This window comes from Clupea harengus, chromosome 6, assembly GCF_900700415.2.
Source record: "Clupea harengus chromosome 6, Ch_v2.0.2, whole genome shotgun sequence".
NCBI lineage: Eukaryota > Metazoa > Chordata > Actinopteri > Clupeiformes > Clupeidae > Clupea > Clupea harengus.
The window spans coordinates 30,803,352-30,824,042 of NC_045157.1; the positions used below are offsets into that span (position 1 = coordinate 30,803,352).

The following is a 20,691-nucleotide window of genomic DNA, read 5'->3' on the forward strand; positions in this document are numbered from 1 at the left end:
CGTAAAAAAACTGAAAAGCATCCCAATGCCCGCCCTATTGATGAATTGGCAGCTGATGTGAGGGCACTACTAGTCGCAAAACTCCCGAAGGCAGATTATTTTGCACTACAATTAGATGAATCCACCGATGTGTCAAACGACGCTCAGCTTTTAGCTTTTTTGTGATTTGTCGACCAAAATGAGATGCAGGAGGAATTTCTATTCTGTAAGCAGCTGCCTGGAGGTAAAAAAAGTTCAGAGATTTTCAAAGTGATCGACAATTTTTTCCGTGAACATGATATACCCTGGCCAAAATCTGTCGCGATGTGCACAGACGGTGCAAGAGCCATGTATGACGCACTGCATGCTTCATAGGGAGAATGATGTTGCCAAAGACATGAATGATGAATTCTCAAACGTCAGATCTCTCACTAGGTATGAGATATTTCATCCATACCATACTTAAGCTTCTCAAGCTACTCAATTCTTTGTCTCTCCCTAATTTAATACATAGTGATGGCTAACTGTAAGGGAGACAAAATGTCAATAATAAACAGAATAAATTGAAACGAGTTGTGTGTCACAGATGATTTGTAATTCTGTTCAAACATGTGTAGGGGAGTGTGTGTGTGTGTGACTGACACTTAGTTCCAAATAAATTATATGAATATCAGGCCCAAATTTGGGGCGGCGGGGGTGGGGGTCCCTGCTCAGTGTCTCTCTCAGCCAAGGGGTCCTTGGGCTGAAAAAGGTTGAAGACCCCTGCCCTACATATATTCCTACCCTGTTTAATTTGTTTTCATTTAACAAATTTGTTTAATTTTTTTTCATTACAGCAAAACAATGAATGCCCTTATTTCATTATCTTATTATTTCTTTCTTATTCTTTCTTAACAAAAAGCTTGGTTCATTTTGAATTTCAAAAACAGATATCATCTTCTAAAGTTGTAGGTTTAGGACAATATTGTAAGAAAACAGTGTACATATAAACTATCCTGCAAATAGTTCTCTTTTCTTTACTGAGAGATTAATCGGTCAAATCATTCTTTGTTAATGTTGACAGGGAAACCTTCCTCCAGATTATCAGATTACTCTCATTGACATTGGATTGGTCCTGGAGTTCTTGATGGGAGGAGCATATCGTTGTCACTACACCCGGAAGAGTTTCCGGACCCTCTACAACAATCTCTATGGCCTGAAACGAGTGAGCTCTACTTGACTTTTTCAACAGCTTTTAGTTCATTCAAATTCAATTACAACATGCATAAAACACTAAACCATATCATAAGGGTGGTAACTAGGCAAAATCACAATGTTTTTTTTTCTACAGTTTTTGTCTGTGACACTGTCACAGATTTCAGTGTATCCTTCTATTTGTAGGAAAACTGTAAAGCTGAGTATGTTTTAAAGAAAGCCTTTTTTTTCTTGACTCACCTCCTTGAATTCTACAGTCAAGGTTATCAAATATAACAGATACGTGATACTTTACTCAGTCAAAATGATTGATTACTTATTTCTGACCATTTGATGTACGGAAGGTACTAGACCATGATGGGGATGCCATAGCGATTTCTAAATCAATTGAATGCCTAACAAAGGTGGAGCTCAAAGTATCGCCCTGATATAACAACAACAGTTTTAGATAGAACCATCCTTGATATTGGGCTTTATAGATGTGGTGGTTGTTTTGGCTTTTGAATCCAGATAGCAGAAGCACAAAAAAACACTACTTAACTCACAGGACTTAGACTGACATTAAACTTAGGAACCAATAAGGGAGAAAGGACAGACTGAACTTAAATAGTAGAGGGGGAAACAGATAATGAGACACAGGTGAGCTGAACAAGGGGAATTAACAAGACGCAGGAAAAACAAATCAGGCTAACAAACAGACTAATAATGGGGAACAGGGCCCCGTTTGTCGTAGCTCGTTTAGCGAGTTACAGAGATCATTTTCAGGATGAGATAATATAAGTCCCTCTTTTCGGTTCGTGGAAGCAACTTTGGATAAATCACCATAGCAACACATCAATTAGCTTCAACCTGTTCCAGTGCAGGCTCATTTAGCGCTTGTATGAGCGCTACCGATTCAGCCGACAAGGAATAATTTATTTACAAGACCTTCTCGAGCCATTTATTGCAAACACCACAGCCGAGCATTGACTGTCTTGCGTTTTTTTGCGAGTGGTACATTTTTGTAGTGTCGGCGATGCGGAGAACAAAGCACTCATAATTATATGACAGTGTTATTAGTACCCCATAGCATATCATTATTGTAGAAAATGATTAAGGTGGACTCATGATAAGAATAGAGGGAAATACACACAATTTCTTTTCACTGCTTCAATTTATTGAATTTCGTATTAATACATTTACATTTAGTCATTTAGCAGACGCTTTTATTCAAAGCGACTTACAAGGAAATGTAAAACTACACTTGGTAAGGAGGTGAGGGGAATCAAACTAGCAACCTTGAAGTTACTAACCGGTAACGGTATCCTCTGTAATTGTTGAAATCTTGAAATACTAGTTCACACTTACCGTCACTTATTCATTCATAGATATCACACTATAAACATCCCAACACACCGCTTCTTGTCTTGCTCTCACAGCGGTGTTGAATATTGCCATGATTATGGTCTTGTATTCTTCATAAGCGTTCATGTTCATCTCCTGCTCGCCAGCGGAGAAAAAAAGAGCCCTTTTCTTTATAGATTAAGGTGACCAGACGTCCCCGGTTACCGGGGACAGTCCCCGTTTTTGGTGGCTTGTCCCCGGCTGGAGCTGTCCCCGGAAATGTCCCCGGTTTTCACTTTGACCAACAACAGACCCGGGATACCAAACGTTTAGTTGCGTAGCCTACACGCCACGGGCTCAAGCAAGCCAGCCATCAGCCAGGGGGACAAGCTCTAGCTCAGAGCTCAAAGATGTTCTAGAATGCCCGTCTTTGTAGTATTTTGATTGGTGGAATATGCAGCGCGGTACAATCTTTGCCCTTAGCTTCTACTTTTTTTTATTCAGAGACAGATCGCGTCCATTCATTCATTCAGCTAGCTAGCTCTGGCAAATCGAGTACAAGACAGGATAGCATTGGGATAGGCGATTAGCAACGGTGTTTATTGTAAGTGTCATTGTTTATCATCTATGTCATATATTATGTAACCTATAATATGTATGTAGCCTATGATCTACAATTTGCAACAGTGAGTGTTTGTGAGTGTTAAACAGCAGCTATCTGTCAGTCAGGTGTCAGCCACAGCTCTACTTGCTAACTAACTTTGTTAACTTTTTAACATTAGCAGTGATACTAACTACAGTACTATGCCATTTCAGTTTCATTAGTCTGGATTACTATTGAGAGGTAGTTGGCAACTTGTCAATAAATTAAACCACTTGAAAGCAAGAAAATACTCCTTGAACTCGCTTTCCGTACATCCAGTTGCGCTTCCCGCTTACGTCTGTCTCGTTGTTTGTGTGACAATGACAATAAAGTACTTTGAACTTTGATAGTTCTGTGGAAGTAAAAACAGTCTCACCAGTTCAATTTTAAGCAGTGGGTTTCAATGTGCAAAAATCTTTAAATGAGCCATGTGCTTAGGCTACATAGACAGACAATTACAGGTAGCCTAGAATAATGGTAGGCCTACATTACTTAAAAACAAACACAAAAAAAACATGTGTTCTTGTGGTGGTCTCTTAAAAGACACTTTTTCCCACATTAACTTCACATATTCTTTATCAACAAATATGTCAACTGGTAGTGTGTCACAGAACTTGTTATTTTTTGTATTATTCAGATCTCCCTACCTCACCTTGACATTGCTTGGAATTACTGAAATTGTATTTTTAATCTTTTTGTTTGTTTGTTTGTTTCTTCAATTTAGGTATAGTATTACCTAAAAAACTATTCCAAAGATCCTGGAGTCTATGGGCCTGATCTGTATGTTCATAGTTCCAGCTCATTTTCACACAGAATATAGGAATACAATGCATTCAGTTGCCTCAATGGCCTTAACATTTTCTATGCTGGAAAAACCTACACCTGTCACCCACCCGTGCAGACCAGTCACTTATCAGCCAAACACAGAGGTTAGGCCTACTGCAAGGAAGCTTGTGCATGACATCAACGAAGTTCTTATCACTGATATTGGTTCTTATTAACTGGCAAAAGATTGTTACCTTTACTACTCTTCATTTCAGCCACTTCGTTATTAGTTTTAAGAAGAAAACTCTTTGTTTGACATTCCCCTTGTGATTTACGAACAAGGGTAAGATAAACTGCTTTCATGAATAAGGGCCCAGTCAGTGTCCCCGTTTTTCGATCACAAAGACAAAAATATGACATGTTTTGGAGGTGTTAACGTGTCTGAACTGAAAATGTCCCCGGATTTGGTCTCAGAAATCTGGTCACCTTATTATAGATAATATTCATAATGACTCGAGAAGGTCTTGTAAATTAATTATTTCTTGTCGGCTGAATCGTAGTGCTCATAAAATAACTCATCATGATGGAATAATGGATCTTGGCGATCGCAAAGAACTCTCTCCCTACGCTAATCTAACTATCTAATATCAGTCCTTGGTCAATGGGATGCCTCCTTTTTCCGGGGGTGTGGCAAGCTTATCCAGCTACACTTAAGTTATTCTGTGCTGGAGCAGGTTAGTGCTAATTGATATGTTACTATGGTGATTTATCGAAAGTTGCTTCCACGAACCAAAAAGAGGGGCGTTTTTTATCTTAGCCTGAAAATTGGCTCGCTAAACCGCTTAGCGAGCTACGACGAATACCCCCCAGTAGTGTTTACCAAAACGTTTCAGACGGGGCAAGTTACTAAAGGATAATTGTGTGGCCAAAGCCAAAGTAAGATTCAACGTATTGACTGCTGAACCATGCAGAGAAAATGCTTGGTGAGAAGGAAGATCATTTATCCGAGGGATTCAAAATAATCTATATTAAATTAACCTATTCAACAATTTTTTTTATCAGGGAATGTGATCATTTAAAGTTAAACAACAAAATGATTAATTGCAATCTAAATGATTCTGTAAAATCTTCATGTATCAAATATTTTTTATTGTAAATTCTTTTCTGCTTACAGCCAAAAGCACTGAAGCTTCTGGGGATGGGGGTAAGAAACTAACATACATTCAATCATTTATGTAGTCATAAGACATCATGCACCTCAACATACTGTTTTATTGTATTTGAATGAATGATTTGTGTATAAACTGCTGCAGGACGACGACCCACGTCCAAAAGGCAAAAAGAAAGGGAAGAGGAGGGAGGAGGAGGTGGACATTGATGTAGATGACCCAGAGGTCTGCCGTTTTCAGTACCCCTTCCATGAACTCTTGGTGTGGGCTGTGCTGATGAAGCGCCAGAGGATGGCCCTGTTCCTGTGGCAGCGTGGGGAGGAGACCATGGCCAAGGCTCTGGTGGCGTGTAAGCTGTACAAGGCCATGGCTGTGAGTCTGGAGTCTTCTCAGAGTGAAGTGGTGGATGACATCTCGCAGGACCTGGAAAACAACTCCAAGTGTGTTTGAGCATGTACATGTTTAAAAGTACATGGAATTAGGAATGCATGCATATATGCTATTCTCATAATCCTTCAATGACTCGCTCTCTATATATCGAACGGTGCCCTATTTCCGCCCCTTTACGCTTACGTCCAACTTAATATTAATTTCTCTGCCAACCAAGATAACGGATTCTGAACAATTTAAGCTCCTGCCCCAAAGGGGTATTTAAATTATAAAATTCTAACAAGATAAAAGGCGTAATCTAGACACCCACCGCTACTGAAATATGTAAGGTTGATTGATTAAAGATTGAAAAAGATATTTTTTGTCTGTAATTTTGTAAATTGTGGGGGCGGAACTATGGAACACTACGATACTATCCTCAAATACATATATATAACATATATATATATATATATATATATACATAAATAGAGGTTAACATATGTACATCTCGAAGATTTATGTCAGACCCTTCCCTTTCTGGCTACTGTGAGTATTAATGTTCTTGTATGTGATCCTGCTTTTGATCCTGTATGTCTTTTTAAGAGAAAGAAATACAAAAGTGAAGAAAAAGAATACTGCAGCATTCCTGACCGCATTTGCTCTTTGCCAAACCTCTCTCGCCCCTCATCTCTTAGGGAATTTGGCCAGCTTGCGTATGACCTGTTGGATCAGTCCTACAAGCAGGATGAGCAGGTGGCTATGAAGTTGTTGACATATGAGCTGAAGAATTGGAGCAACTCTACCTGTCTTAAGCTGGCGGTGGCCGCCAAACACAGAGACTTCATTGCCCACACATGCAGCCAGATGCTGCTCACGGACATGTGGATGGGCTGCCTTCGGATGGGGAAGGTTAATGGCCTGAAGGTGTGGCTAACACAAACACATTTCACCATGTATACCTATGTTTACCCCATTCGTTCACCTACAAGAACCATTATCTTAAAAATTAAGATGGGAGCTCAAAATATTAGTTTTCTAAATCCCCATTCACTTATTAGCAGTCAGATTAATGATTTTGTCTGGAGAGGAAAATAAGGGTACTTAGTTTCGGGACAGATTGCAATAAATGGAATTCAAGTACACTCTGTCTAAAACAAGTTAGATTAGGCTATCTAACTTCCAATTTAGTCCGCTCACACTAACACTATTATCCTTCTAATTATTCCAAATGAGTAATCAATATAACAGTCAACCATAGCATGATTAAAAAATGAAGTATTTCAAGATTTCAATAAGTATATTCGATATGTACTTACTAGGAGTGTCTATAAGGTAGATGTAAATGGGTCCGAAGTCAACTCATGGCATTCCTGAGGATGATTCCATCACATATCAAAAACCACGGTAAAACAATGCATATCAACTTCATATCAAAGATAAATTCTTCGCACACTAACAAAGCACTTCCTATTGTATTTGCACCTCCAACAAAATGGCGGATAATTTGTTGTGGGTAGAGTGTGAGGTCACTGTTGATAAGAGACCCTATCAGGTAGCTAAGTGAAGGTATACAGGGGTTAATTTGCCTCGACTGAGGTAATGAAACACACATAGCAATGAGGGTTGATGGAGTCCCTAATAATTGCCTACCCTGATAGCAAGCATATATCGGCCCACAGGTGGATTTTGGTCTGCACCCCACTGGTGGTGTGCCACTTCTAATTCGCTCTTGGACCACCATCATCTTTACTTTAACGGGGCATGGATATTAAAAAATAACATAAAATTGAATTTCTAAATCATATCCTTGGCATAGTCTATTTAAAATACCAACCACGTTCAGGGTACAAGAAGACTCTCAAGGTTAAAAAATGACATGGCCAATTTAAAACATATGTTAAGTTCTCTCCACGCCATGAGGTGCATAAGGCTGCACATTTCATTTTCCATTTTGCTCGATCCTTCGCCAGACCTCGGACCTCATTCCAGCTTCTCCATCCTTCACGTCCTCTTTCCTTCTCCATTGTTGGTCTTTGACCCAGTGATGTCATGATGTGCTCGGCTGTAACTCTGTCCACAGTCGTGGCTTCACCAATGCTGATTGAAAAATATATCTTACACACTGGTAACATGAAAATTAATGTTTTTAAAGCAAGTGACAAAATGGTGGGCTGCTTGTCTGTAACAATTTCTTTCAATCATATCAATATTTTCATGTTACATGTTGTCTTTAGCCTTCGCCATCTTGGCTAAACTTTGTGGGTACTACTGCAAGGTAGGGAGGTGGAGAGGAATTAGGGGGTACCAGCGTAGTGATACACTGCCTGGAATCTGCTTGGAGTGTGGAGTATAAAATCATTTAACCTCCTAGCCAATAGCTAGCATGAACTCTAGACAATTCTGGAAGCATCTCTATGAAAATTAGCCCTGGCACCCGGAACAGTGACACACCTGGAGTTGTACCCACGGAAGGTGTACTTAAATCACAGAAACCCTTGCACTGGCCAAATAAGGCAAACACACCATTAGCAGTGACTCAGGAAGGAAAGAGGAGTGAGTACAGAGGCTCTCTGGTTTGTGTCTTGGGCGAGAAATATCATTTCTGAGGATGTCGAAACACACTGACACTTTCTCCTTTTCAGACTCAAAAGGTACACAAATACATTATAGATTTGTTTAAGCTGCAACAACACCTTAAAACCTTTAGCTAGACTATGATGACAAACTGGAGGAAAGAACATAGCAAAGAGGTGGATAAAATTACAACTACTAAATCCAGAGCGAAAAAAAGCACTCGGATGTGTTATTGTGGTCATTGCTTTGTCTCAACCTGAACATTTATGCTGTGTGCGAGTAAAGATGTCAGATAAGGCCCGGAGGTATATTTTGACCAGGCATACTTTGCAGTGAGTGCATGTTGCATGTCTTCTTCTGCAGTGAGTGCATGTTGCATGTCTTCTTCTGCAGAAAGTGCATGTCAATTAGATGAGTAACTGAAAGAAACTCTCCAAGCCACCTGGAAATGGTTAATGAGTTAATTAGTTACTATATGATTGTCTTCCAGCTAATCTGGCTATTCTTTCAAAAATCATATATCATCAATAATTAGCTAGAGTAGAAGACCTCCTTTGGTGTTTCTGACATGATATAATATTGTATGACATAAAACGTTGGTGGTAGTCGGGTCGGTTGATACGATTACCATCACTCTGCATATGATGACAATGGTTCTAGGGGAGCCGGGGAATTTTGTGAAGCTGTACATTGGAGTAGAGGGAAAACAGCATGCAAAGTCAACAAATACATCTTATACACAATGATTCTTTCTTTATGACATTTTCAATTAAAGACAAAATTGTTTGACAACATGATTGTTTCATTTGAGCCTTTTCTAGGCATACATACAGTGTTAAGATATAGCCAAAAGTAATGTTCCAGCTCTTTTGCACAGGTGATCCTGGGTATTGTATTTCCACCATATATTCTGCTCTTTTGCACAGGTGATCCTGGGTATTGTATTTCCACCATATATTCTGCTCTTTTGCACAGGTGATCCTGGGTATTGTATTTCCACCATATATTCTGCTCCTGGACTTCCGCTTCGGAGATGACACAGCCTACCAAGGTGTGAGCGAAGACAACAAAGACCAGGAGGATGACAAATCTTGCAAGGTAAATGGCAAATTCTCAAATGTGAGAACAGGGTCAATGTTGGTACATGAGATGGCACAACCAGAAGGTGTCTTGACTTTGTGACCAAATATAGGACACCATAAACATTTTTATCATATTGTAAAACAGGTGTAGCCAAATTAAATGTTTAGGGTTGTGAAAATAATGTGTTAATTAATTAAAGAACAATATTGCATAAAAAATGAATTGTGCTTAATTAGAGATCACACACTTGAGCCCATATGTCACTGTGCAGTGCTCAGCTGTGGTCAGATTAGATGGGTATAGTGGCGAGTCTGCGTTGCGTTAACAGTTCTTATTTCTCCCACTGTGAGCTTCTGCTGTGGAGCCAGCATCAAGGTTTTGGGCTGTATTAGTAGTTGGATGTTAAACCTCATCTTGGAATTATTTGAATACATCACCTTGTTTTTTAGTTTTTTAGTTTGTTTTAACTTCAGAAACGGTTGTGCAATAAAACCTTTGGAAATCCCCAAAGGTAATTTTTTTAACCATAACTTTAATTATAAAGCCATATTATATATATATAAAAAAAACATTAAATTGACCAAGGGGAAGCATAGTTAGTCTGGCAAGGCAAGTGTATTTATAAAGCACAACTCATACACAGTGGCAATTCAAAGTGCTTTACAAATGATAAATAATAGATTAAGACGATGCATAAACAGAAACGTGCATTAGAAAAATAAAAGATTTAAAAAGAAGCTGAAAGAGCGTAAAAACTAAATACAATAACTACAAATATGAGTAGAGTGAACAGTAAACAGAAAGCATCTGAGAACAGTTGGCTTAAGCTGGCTACAGCTTTGATGTCATCCGACAGTTGGTTCCAGAGCTGAGCAACCTGTACTGCAATTCACTCAGGATGTCTAGAGCGTTTTGACAGTAGAGTGTTCGGTCCGGACTTGAGCCCATTTAAACCACACGCTTGTAAACAGCAATGGAACAAATAAAAAATATTAGTGTTTATATATCAGAAATGACATGGAAATCTACAAATGCCTTTTTCATTTTAGCATGCATTCAGAAACATACTTAGAGAATATTTGAATCCAGTGCAATTCAGGGTTAAAATGTTGGTGTATTTTGATTCTAGATTTAATAATTCACGCACACAAAAGCCTTTTGGCACTGGTCTGCCTTATAACTGTCATAATGTGCTTATATTCTCTTAGGACACAGAGTCTAAGAAGGAGGATGAGGAGAACGCTGGGAAGAAGCAAAGGCGTGTCCCCATTGGGAAAAAGATCTATGAGTTCTACAATGCCCCCTTCACTAAGTTCTGGTTCAATACTGTGAGTTGTGTGCTACCAACTACTAATCCTTCCCCTCTGTCCCTCATGATGTTTGAAAACATCGAAAGCAGACTGCTGTACTTTAATGCGCTTACGGCACACTCACATCGTTGCGTTGCAATGCGTTGATCCAACGGATGACGGAGGAGGAGTCTGGCGCGTGGGGTTGTGTTGATAACGGAGACGTTTATAGTGAGATTGAGCCAGCTGTTTACCTTGTGGGCAGTAGCACGCTAACATTAGATAGCTGGCTCAGACACCTCGCAAATCCCCTCAGATGTATTTTTTGTTACAATAACGGGGTATTTACATGGTTTATTTCTCGGTAACTTAAAAAAAATCTAAGCAAGAAAAAGTAAAACAACTTTTAAGTTGAAATACGACTATCCGCCATCTTTTTTTTTTATCTTTACGCTCTTGAGACGTGAGCATAAACGCGATCTGATTGGCTGACGCATGCGTTGCCTCTCGAAAAGGTGAAATTGTTTTTAACTCTCACCGCAAGCAACGCAACGCAACTCTCACCGCAAGCAACGCAATGGAACCCAATGGAGCCATAATTCAGTTCGGCAACGGATGACGTCACCCCATTCAAAGTGAATGGGGATCCGTCTACGATAACGGATCAACGCATTCCAACGCAACAATGTGAGCCAAGCATTATCCAGTTTAGCAGTTGTTTCATCAGAAGTTATGTGAATAAAGTCATGGAAAACTGGGTAGCAAATTGCCCAGGGGTCATTCCATGCAATGCAGATTGACATAGGAAGGCATTCTTGGTTAACAGGGTGTGGTTTCAATCCCTATTAAATTGATAGAATAACTGGAATGTATGAGTGGTATCATTTCTAATGCTAATGCAAATTAGTTTGAACACAAATATTTTTTTGTCACTTTTAGTATAACCATCCATTAACATTAAGTCAGATGGCAAGTAACAGTGGATGAGGGAAAAAGTTAGGGTTAGGGTTAGTAAGTTCAGCTACAAAGCTCTGTCAGATGGGTGTTTCAAGACCACAGTTATTTGAAGTTACCACCAGAGTACATCTAGTCTTAAATGTAAAGTAAAATTCCATGGGAACAAAGTAGGCAAGGAAATGGAAAAGGAATTGGTAACCAAATATACATTGGACAGACAATCCGGCAAGATGGGTACACCAGGGAATTTTGAGCATACTTTGAGTCCAGAGGAGGAATACCCTGTTGGTCCTAGCAGTAGCTGGGAAGGTATCGACCCAATTCTTGGTTCAGCTTCAACCTGGTCCGGAACACCTGCTGAAACATGGCCTTGGCAGCCTCTCAGCCTTTTGGTATTATTTGTTAGCCATTTTGAGTGAGGCAACTAATGCTTTCACATCTAGTTGGTCCATGTTCACCAGGTATAAAACATTACCACACATGTTCATGAACTGTAAGGGCTTGCCTGCTTTGATGGGGGAAGTCAATTTTGCTTTCATACCTACATTAAATGTATGCTTAGATGCTTTGGAGGTAAAGAGAGTGCACATTTAGGTGATCTGTGTGTGTAATGGTAGCCGGCAGGTGCAATGCTGTGCAGTGAGTGAACCTCACTCCCAGACACCTTAAGAACCGTGCTGGTGGCAGATGGCACCAATAGGTTTTAGCCTCCTTGCTAGCACACCTGCCTCCCATACCCGAGATTGCAAGTTCCAGTCTGGTGCGGGACTGTGCTTGTGTACGCATGCAGGAGCAGCAGCTGCAGGAGCAGCTGGAGAAGGAGCTCGTCTTGACCTTGAAGTTCGTTTTTAAGAATAAAATAAATCACACGGGATTGTGTACCGGAATTTGTTTATATCCTAGCTGTGACAACGTGATTACAGGCAGAAAACTGGCATCGTGGAAGAAGTTCAAAAGAAACTGTCATCTGGAGAGTTTAAAACAATACAAAACGAAGGGTAATCTACTGTATGAAGATATTTCTGCGAGAGTAGTCAATGCGGATTCTAATGAGGCTGTTGGATATGTCCAATGTAAGAAGTGCAAAGTTGTAATGAAATATGATATTAAGCAGACGGGGAGTTCCGCCCTGCAACGCCATGTGGATAGAGTCTGCAAGACGACTGATGATGCCGGTGGGCTTTTGCAACCTAGCATCGCCGCCTTAGCTAGTAGCTCAAGAAAAATCCCACTCCAGGACAAACAGAAAATGACAGAAAAATGCGTTGCATTCTGTTGCAAAGACATGAAGCCATTTTGCTCCATTGAAGGAGAGGGGTTCCGTGAGTTGGCCCAACAGCTGTCTATGGGCCAGTGGCAGCGCAGGACGTACTGCCTGACCCTACAACTGTGGCAAAACGGTGCCACGAGCTGGCGACAGAGAAACGCAAGAATTAACATTAAGAGTTGCACCTAGTCAGATCTATTCACAGTGCATTTATATTCTAAGCCCTTCATCGAAGATCTGGATGTCTTGCGTCTCGCAATTACAGTCAACAGGCTATTCAAGAGACAGAACCCCCGCAAAGCGGCCGGGCCAGACTCTGTCTCTCCAACAATCCTGAAGCACTGTGCTGATCAGCTGTCTCCGGTGTTCACAGACATTTTTAACACCTCACTGGAGACATGCCACGTACCAGCCTGCTTCAAGACCTCCACCATCATCCCCGTCCCCAAAAAAGCTAAGATCACTGGACTCAATGATTACAGACCCATCGCCCTGACCTCTGTAGTGATGAAGGCATTTGAGCACCTTGTGCTGCTTCACCTCAAAGCCATCACTGACCCTCTCCTGGACCCCCTGCAGTTTGCCTACAGAGCCAACAGGTCTGTAGACGATGCAGTAAACATGGCCCTTCACTTTATCCTCCAGCACCTGGACTCCGCAGGAACCTACGCCAGGATCCTGTTTGTGGACTTCAGCTCTGCCTTTAATACCATCATTCCTGCTCTGCTACAGGACAAGCTCTCCCAGCTGAGTGTGCCTGACTCCACCTGCAAGTGGATCACAGACTTCCTGTCTGACAGGAGGCAACACGTGAGGCTGGGGAAGTATGTCTCTGAGTCCAGAACCATAAGCACCGGCTCCCCTCAAGGCTGCGTTCTTTCCCCTCTACTCTTCTCCCTGTATACAAACAGCTGCACCTCCAGTCACCAGTCCGTCAAACTCCTCAAGTTCGCGGATGACACCACCCTCATTGGGCTTATCTCTGGTGGGGATGAGTCCGCTTACAGGTGGGAGATTGACTATCTGGTGACCTGGTGTGGCCAGAACAACCTGGAGCTAAATGCTCTGAAAACAGTGGAGATGGTTGTAGACTTTAGAAAGAACCCAGCCCCACCCACCCCCATCACCCTGAGAGATTCCCCAGTCGACTCTGCGGAGTCCTTCCGCTTTCTGGGCACCATCATCTCCCAGGACCTCAAGTGGGAGCTGAACATCAGCTCCCTCACCAAAAGAGCTCAACAGTGGATGTACTTCCTGCGGCAGCTGAAGAAGTTCAACCTGCCAAAGGCAATGATGGTGCACTTCTACACCTGCATCATCGAGTCCATCCTCACCTCCTCCATCACCGTCTGGTACGCTGCTGCCACTGCCAATGACAAAGGCAGACTGCAGCGTATCATCCGTTCTGCCGAGAAGGTGATTGGCTGCAATCTTCCATCTCTTCAGGACCTGTTCGCCTCTAGGACCCTGAGGCGGGCAGGTAAGATTGTGGCCGATCCCTCCCACCCGGGTCACAAACTCTTTGAGGTTCTTCCCTCCGGCAGGAGGATGCGGTCCATCAGGACCAAAACCTCACGCCACAAAACCAGCTTCTTCCCGGCTGCAGTTGGCCTTATTAACAAGGCCCGGGACCCCCACCTGACCTGGACTCTTATCCCACCCCCACACCCTAAGTCTGTGTTACATTAACACACATTACATTGCACATTGCTCATCCACATTGCACTCCTGTTTTGCTTTTTGCACTCTACTTTCCACTTTTTTTTATATTCATTGTTTATATATTTGTATCGTATATATTGTGTTTTTTGGTTCTTATGTGTAGTACTTTTCTTATGTGTAGTACTTATTTGTGATTTTATGTTATGTGTAGTACTTATTGTGTTTCTATGTTTTTATGTTTTATGTTTACTGTATGCACCTTCACACCAGAAAAAATTCCAAGTAGGTGTAAACCTACTTGGCAATAAATCCCATTCTGATTCATTCATTCTGATTCATTCTGATTCTTTTCTAAAAACTGATTTTTAATTTGGCATAGAGCCTACATGTAATTGCCATTGCACAATATGATATTGTCTGGTACATCAGTGCATGCTGCCATTTAACTGTTGCTATTGTGTTGTCATGAACTGTTATAAGTCACTTATGGCATGTTTATGTAGAATCATCATAAGTGTTTTAGAATCCATGTGTTGCTGATTCCTGCCAAAGTGTGTGTGTGTTTTTTTTTTGTATGTGGAGAATTTGGTCTGCTCCTTCAGTTCATTTATAATTTAATTGATTTTTTGAAGTTCTCATTCGCGTTCAATTTTAGGCTGGTGGCACAACTGAACAACATTATTAAAGAGGTTAACACAATAGGAATGACCACTGATATCTGGACAGAGTCCTCTTCATAAGCAATCACTTGACATTTCGTGACACGAACATTCAAGCTGATGGGCACAGGAGGCAAAGACGGGGGAGAATATTCGGAGAGAAATAATCAGACTACTGACAGAGTATGGGCTGGATATTAGTCTGCTGAATAAAATTGTGTGGGTGACAGACCAAGGCTCGAACATAATCAGTGCCCTCAGACCATACAACACAGGATCGACTGTAAAGATCAACTTTACAACACAGTGATACGAAAGGATTGGTGAAATATGTTACAAATACGGGAATTGCAGCTTTGTAGATTTAGCACAGTCTCATATCTATGAACTCTGTCCGTTGAGTTTACCAGGAACTACGTGAAAAGCGTGAGGACCGTGCGGAGAGCTGGCAGATCGATGCTAAATCCCCAGACGTACTTGACATTCTTGTCGAGTTCCTGCAACCATTCTATGAGGCCCAGTGTGAACTTGAAGGAGACCAGTACACAACAATAAACCTGGTGTTCCTGTGGTTTGAGCGACTGAAGCCCGGCACCAATCTATTTAGATTATATCATTCAGCTTTATTCTGCTTGTCGACCACTTCCTGCACTGTGTAGTTTTCCTGGTGTCACAGTGTATGTGTTACCCTCACTGTGTATCTTTTGAGAATTAGTGAGACCCTGAGACCTCCCTGTGTTCACCGTCAGTTGTTGTCCATCTGATGGCATGAGTGCCAAAGACAAGCCTTGACTCTGCTTGAGTGCCAAAGACAAGCCTTGACTCTGCTTGAGTACCAAAGACAAGCCTTGACTCTGCTTGGTGTCAGAAGTGGGTTCAGCGCCCCCTGGAGGAAAGGAGGTATGGCATTCGAAGACATCGCTGAGAAGACATCGCAGAGAAGACATCGAGGACCTTATCCAGCGGCAGCAGGGAGAGGCTGAGCTTTATATTCCAAGATTCTTCAAGTTAGTTCTGGCCTTGCCTCTGCCCTGGGAGCAGCTCAAACGAGCAGCTGGACGCCTCTGCCACCGAGCTCAGCCTGGCGAAGAAGGAGCGAGCCGCCAGGCCCAGTGCCTCAACGGGACCTGGGAGTCACGCCGCCAAACTTGTTTCAAGCAGAGGAAAGCTGCTGCCTCATCACGTCAACTGCCCCAGAGCATGCTGAACCGCAGCAGCCATCCCCAGTGGAGGACTCACACATGCATCATGGCATATCACATGCATCATGTCATAGCCCATGCATCATGTCAAAATAATTATAAACAGCAGTGTTTGCTGTGTATGCTAGTGTGAGCTCTAAGCTATTCACTGTAATAATACATTTTGTATGGGTATGCAGTGTAATATGTGCCAACATTTACTTTTGCAACTATAGATATAGTGTATGACTACAATTTTTGTGGTACAATGTAAAATAGTCATGTTCTTCTCTTCTCCAAAATAAATCCCCTTGTGAAAAGGCCTTGTGTAAGTTGTGGAGGAATGTTGACAGCCCCTCCTGCATATTCAGGCTTCAAGGCCATTAGCCCTAGCATTGATACCTTTTGATACTACAGTGACAAGGTCATACATGTTAGATGGCCATTCATATGAATGGAGTTATTCAGAGCTGACTATAAAGTTGCTGACATTTTCATAAATATCAGAACCAGAGAACCAATCCAGCCTAGCATTCATGTGCAAAAGAAAATCCAAATAAATAATATAATAATATTCTGAGAACTAATTTTCTGTAATCCATGTCACATGTTGAATATCTGGGAATATGCTTTCTTAGTGTATCTGACATCATATAATAACTTTAAAGATGTCTTCCCTTCCTGATTGCATTGTGTTCTTCTTCTCCAGACGGCCTATCTTGGGTACCTCATGCTCTTCAACTACATCATCCTGGTCAAGATGGAGCGCTGGCCTTCGCTGCAGGAGTGGATTGTCATCTCTTATATTATCACTCTTGGACTGGAAAAGATTCGCCAGGTTTGCTGTTATCTCTTATATTATCACTCTTGGACTGGAAAAGATTTGCCAGGTTTGCTGTTATCGCTTATATTTTCACTCTTGGACTGGAAAAGATTCGCCAGGTTTGCTGTTATCTCTTATATTATCACTCTTGGACTGGAAAAGATTTGCCAGGTTTGCTGTTATCGCTTATATTTTCACTCTTGGACTGGAAAAGATTCGCCAGGTTTGCTGTTATCTCTTATATTATCACTCTTGGACTGGAAAAGATTCGCCAGGTTTGCTGTTATCGCTTATATTATCACTCTTGGACTGGAAAAGATTTGCCAGGTTTGCTGTTATTTCTTATATTATCACTCTTGGACTGGAAAAGATTTGCCAGGTTTGCTGTTATCGCTTATATTATCACTCTTGGACTGGAAAAGATTCGCCAGGTTTGCTGTTATCTCTTATATTATCACTCTTTGACTGGAAAAGATTCGCCAGGTTTGCTGTTATCTCTTATATTATCACTCTTTGACTGGAAAAGATTCGCCAGGTTTGCTCCCATGGAATCAATTTTACAGTGTGAGTGCATCTGCATTGTTAATGCATTAATAGTTTGTACCCAATCAGTGAACAAATAATACCCCATAACACTTCATGCACAATTTCAGAAAGACAAACTATTAAACTTTGTTACAAAGTATTTGGTAAGGTACTCATATTTACCCTATATCCCTTAAGTGTGAGATTTATAAAGTAGAAATAAGAGTTTCCTTTCAGTTCTGGAGAATGTAATATACAAACAAAACACTACAAGGTAAATGCAATTAACCCTCATGTTGTCCATAATACAGTTTTGAAACTTCAGTCTTTAGTAAAAAAATCTTTTTTTTCACCCTACCTACTTGAATGGATACATTTTGCTATAGGGCGCACTACAACCATCATACAAATACTTAACAAAACTTAACAACAAAGATGCCTTCATGAACATTTCACTGGGGTTGTCGAGTGGGCACCTTCCTTCGTCAGTGTTTCGTTAAATTAGGCCCACGATACCTCCTGAAGGCTCAACAGTGGTGTCTGGCGTCTCAGACCTACCCTCCTCCATATTCACGATTGGTTAGGACTTCATAAGTATATACAGTAGATATGTTAATACCAGGGACAAGAGGCACACCTTGAAAATATTTTCAGTGAAAATTTGTATTTTGTATTTTTTTGTTTGTATTTTGTATTTTGTTTTCAGTGAAAATATTTTCAGTTTCAATCTCAGGGCCTCATTTACTAACATTGCAACCGCAGCGCAATCAGCGCCTTTGCCAAACCGCATATAGTGCACAGTAATTTGCATCGTATTTATCAGACAAGAACCTCATCACCTAATCAGCGCCTAACACCGCCCATTAGTGTTAATAGCGCGCCGCTAAAATAGGGAAGAAATAGCCTGCGTGTTCCTGCCACCATGGATGATGAGTTAAAATTAGAATTAGAGCTTTTGGTTCACAAGGTTACAGCAAACTAACCCGGGTAAATATAGAAAACTCATAAATATTTATCTGTTTAGCCCTTCCGTCCACCTGTGTGAAGTTGGCCCCCCGTATCATTCAAAATATTTAAAAAAGCACTGCTGTTCGTTTGTGCTAGGTTTGTGCCGTAAAAAAATATCGTTTGTGCTATTAAGGTTTTGAGTAATTCAATATTTTCAAACTTTTTACATTTTCTGGCCTGTGACGTCACTCAGCCCTCCTTCCACGTCCAAATCTCATCAAAATAGTCTCAATCGTTTGTGCTATGTTTGTGCTGGTTTATGCTGCACTGTCATGAATGTTTTTGCTACTCTTCTGTGTAGGACACAACATGAGGTTGCACGTTCTGTTTTTCAGGTGCTGTGGACAGGTCATCATACCGCTCCCATGTCGAGAACGTTAAAAAATAAAAGATATATTATATTTTTTCATATGTAAACATGAACCTAAGTTTAACATAGGCCTATTGAATCTGGGACAAGCAGCCTAAAGCTTAGGCCTATTATTATTGCCTATAAACACAGAGATCAAATTTCAAAAATAAAATAAACCTCAGTGGCATTCATTTCTTATGCCTCTCTTTTCTGCACATCGCAGGCGCTCCATCAGGCACTCCATCTGTGGTCAGTCCCACAAGTTTCTCCCAATGCAGCCCCATTTATATTCTTCAACGAGATATTTCCCCGTAGTTGTGCCATGCATTAGCCAAGTTCTTAATTGGCTGCTGCATGAAAGGCTGTCTGCATTTTTTTTTTTACTCTGTGATATGTTTGAATTTGTGTAGTGTATTTGATTTAAATTTGTATGTATATTTAGTCTGGTTTCATCATAATAAATCTGAGTGGAATTAAAAACTCTTTCCATAGTGACTGCTCAATGATTGTGTTTGTTTGTTTGTTTGTTTGTTTGTTTGTTTGTGTTAGATTCTGATGTCAGACCCTGGTAAACTAAAGCAGAAGATAAATGTGTGGCTGGAGGAATACTGGAACATCACAGACCTGGTGGCCATTTCTGTGTTCCTGCTGGGCCTGCTGCTCCGACTCCAGAATGAGCCCTATATGGGGTACGGGCGCGTCATCTACTGCGTGGACATCATCTTCTGGTACATACGTGTGCTCGACATCTTTGGTGTCAACAAATACCTGGGACCTTATGTGATGATGATGGGGAAGATGGTGAGGCTCTACACTTACAGTTCAGCTCTATTTGTCTTTCAAATGCATATTCTTTTGAGATGACTGAATCACTGTTTTAACTGTTTTAACTTCTTTAGTCTATTTTATTGTTTATGTATTTATTTATAGAATAAATACTTTACTACGGGGTCATCTTCAGTCGTGTTCCCTTCAAGGTGTCTCAACAATGTGTAGCAGGGTACAGTCATACGTTCTTATAATAAGTGACCTTACCTTGTGATTATGGGGCGTGTTTCAACCGAACCAGGAAAAAAAATGCCTCTTCGCTCAATTGGATATATCTAGAACCAATCAGAGCAACGTAGTATGACCATAACGTAGACCATCGGGGCCAGCTGATACATACAAATTTTACCGGAGGAACAGAGAAACGCGATCAAGGCATTTGTCAATCGAAAAGATGTTTTTGCCTTCCTTCCCACGGGATCCGGTAAAAGTTTAATTTATCAGCTGGCCCTTGTCACATACTACGTTGCTCTGATTGGTTGTAGGAAACCAATTGAGCGAAGAGGCATTTTTTCTCCTGGTTCGGTTGAAACACGCACTATAATCACAGCCCAATGGAGCGGTATCAGACTCATATTCTGACTAGAATTATGAGTATGACATCGTCAGGCTAGCGATTTAGGCTAACTATCGAGATTCTAAGTAACATGGAGACAAAACTGTTTGGTACTCCACGTAGATCATAAACCCTTGAATATACAAACGACTCAATTAAATCGGTTGAGAAATGTAAACGCTATAGTGCTTTTTATCCAGAAACACTGCAGCTGCAGCAAACTTGCGTTTGTTTACAGTCCAGCCTTTACCTCCCCAAGATGGCGGCGAGTTGGCACGTTGTAGCAACGTTCTGAAACAGTCAATATATGTCTATGCCCTTCTCCATGTTTGTTTATCCGCCCATTCTTTTTTTTCACAAAATAAAAGCCTGTGAGCAACAGACTTTTACAATAATAAAATAAATAATAAAACCTGCGTTAACGCGCGATAAAATAATTGTCAGTGTTAATTAATTGATGCGTTAACGCGATAATAACGCGT

At 41.0% G+C, this 20,691-nt stretch overlaps 1 protein-coding gene across 1 annotated transcript in view; it reads left to right on the top strand.

Moving 5' to 3' along the window:
- Positions 1–20,691, top strand: part of LOC105891078 (transient receptor potential cation channel subfamily M member 1) — a 62,172-nt gene that overhangs the window by 28,508 nt on the left and 12,973 nt on the right. The window contains exons 14-21 of the mRNA XM_031568656.1: positions 1,043–1,183; positions 5,079–5,108; positions 5,218–5,513; positions 6,141–6,369; positions 8,995–9,117; positions 10,311–10,430; positions 16,827–16,955; positions 19,375–19,626. Coding sequence (XP_031424516.1) covers positions 1,043–1,183; positions 5,079–5,108; positions 5,218–5,513; positions 6,141–6,369; positions 8,995–9,117; positions 10,311–10,430; positions 16,827–16,955; positions 19,375–19,626 — 1,320 coding nt within the window. The remainder of the gene's footprint in view (positions 1–1,042; positions 1,184–5,078; positions 5,109–5,217; positions 5,514–6,140; positions 6,370–8,994; positions 9,118–10,310; positions 10,431–16,826; positions 16,956–19,374; positions 19,627–20,691) is intronic.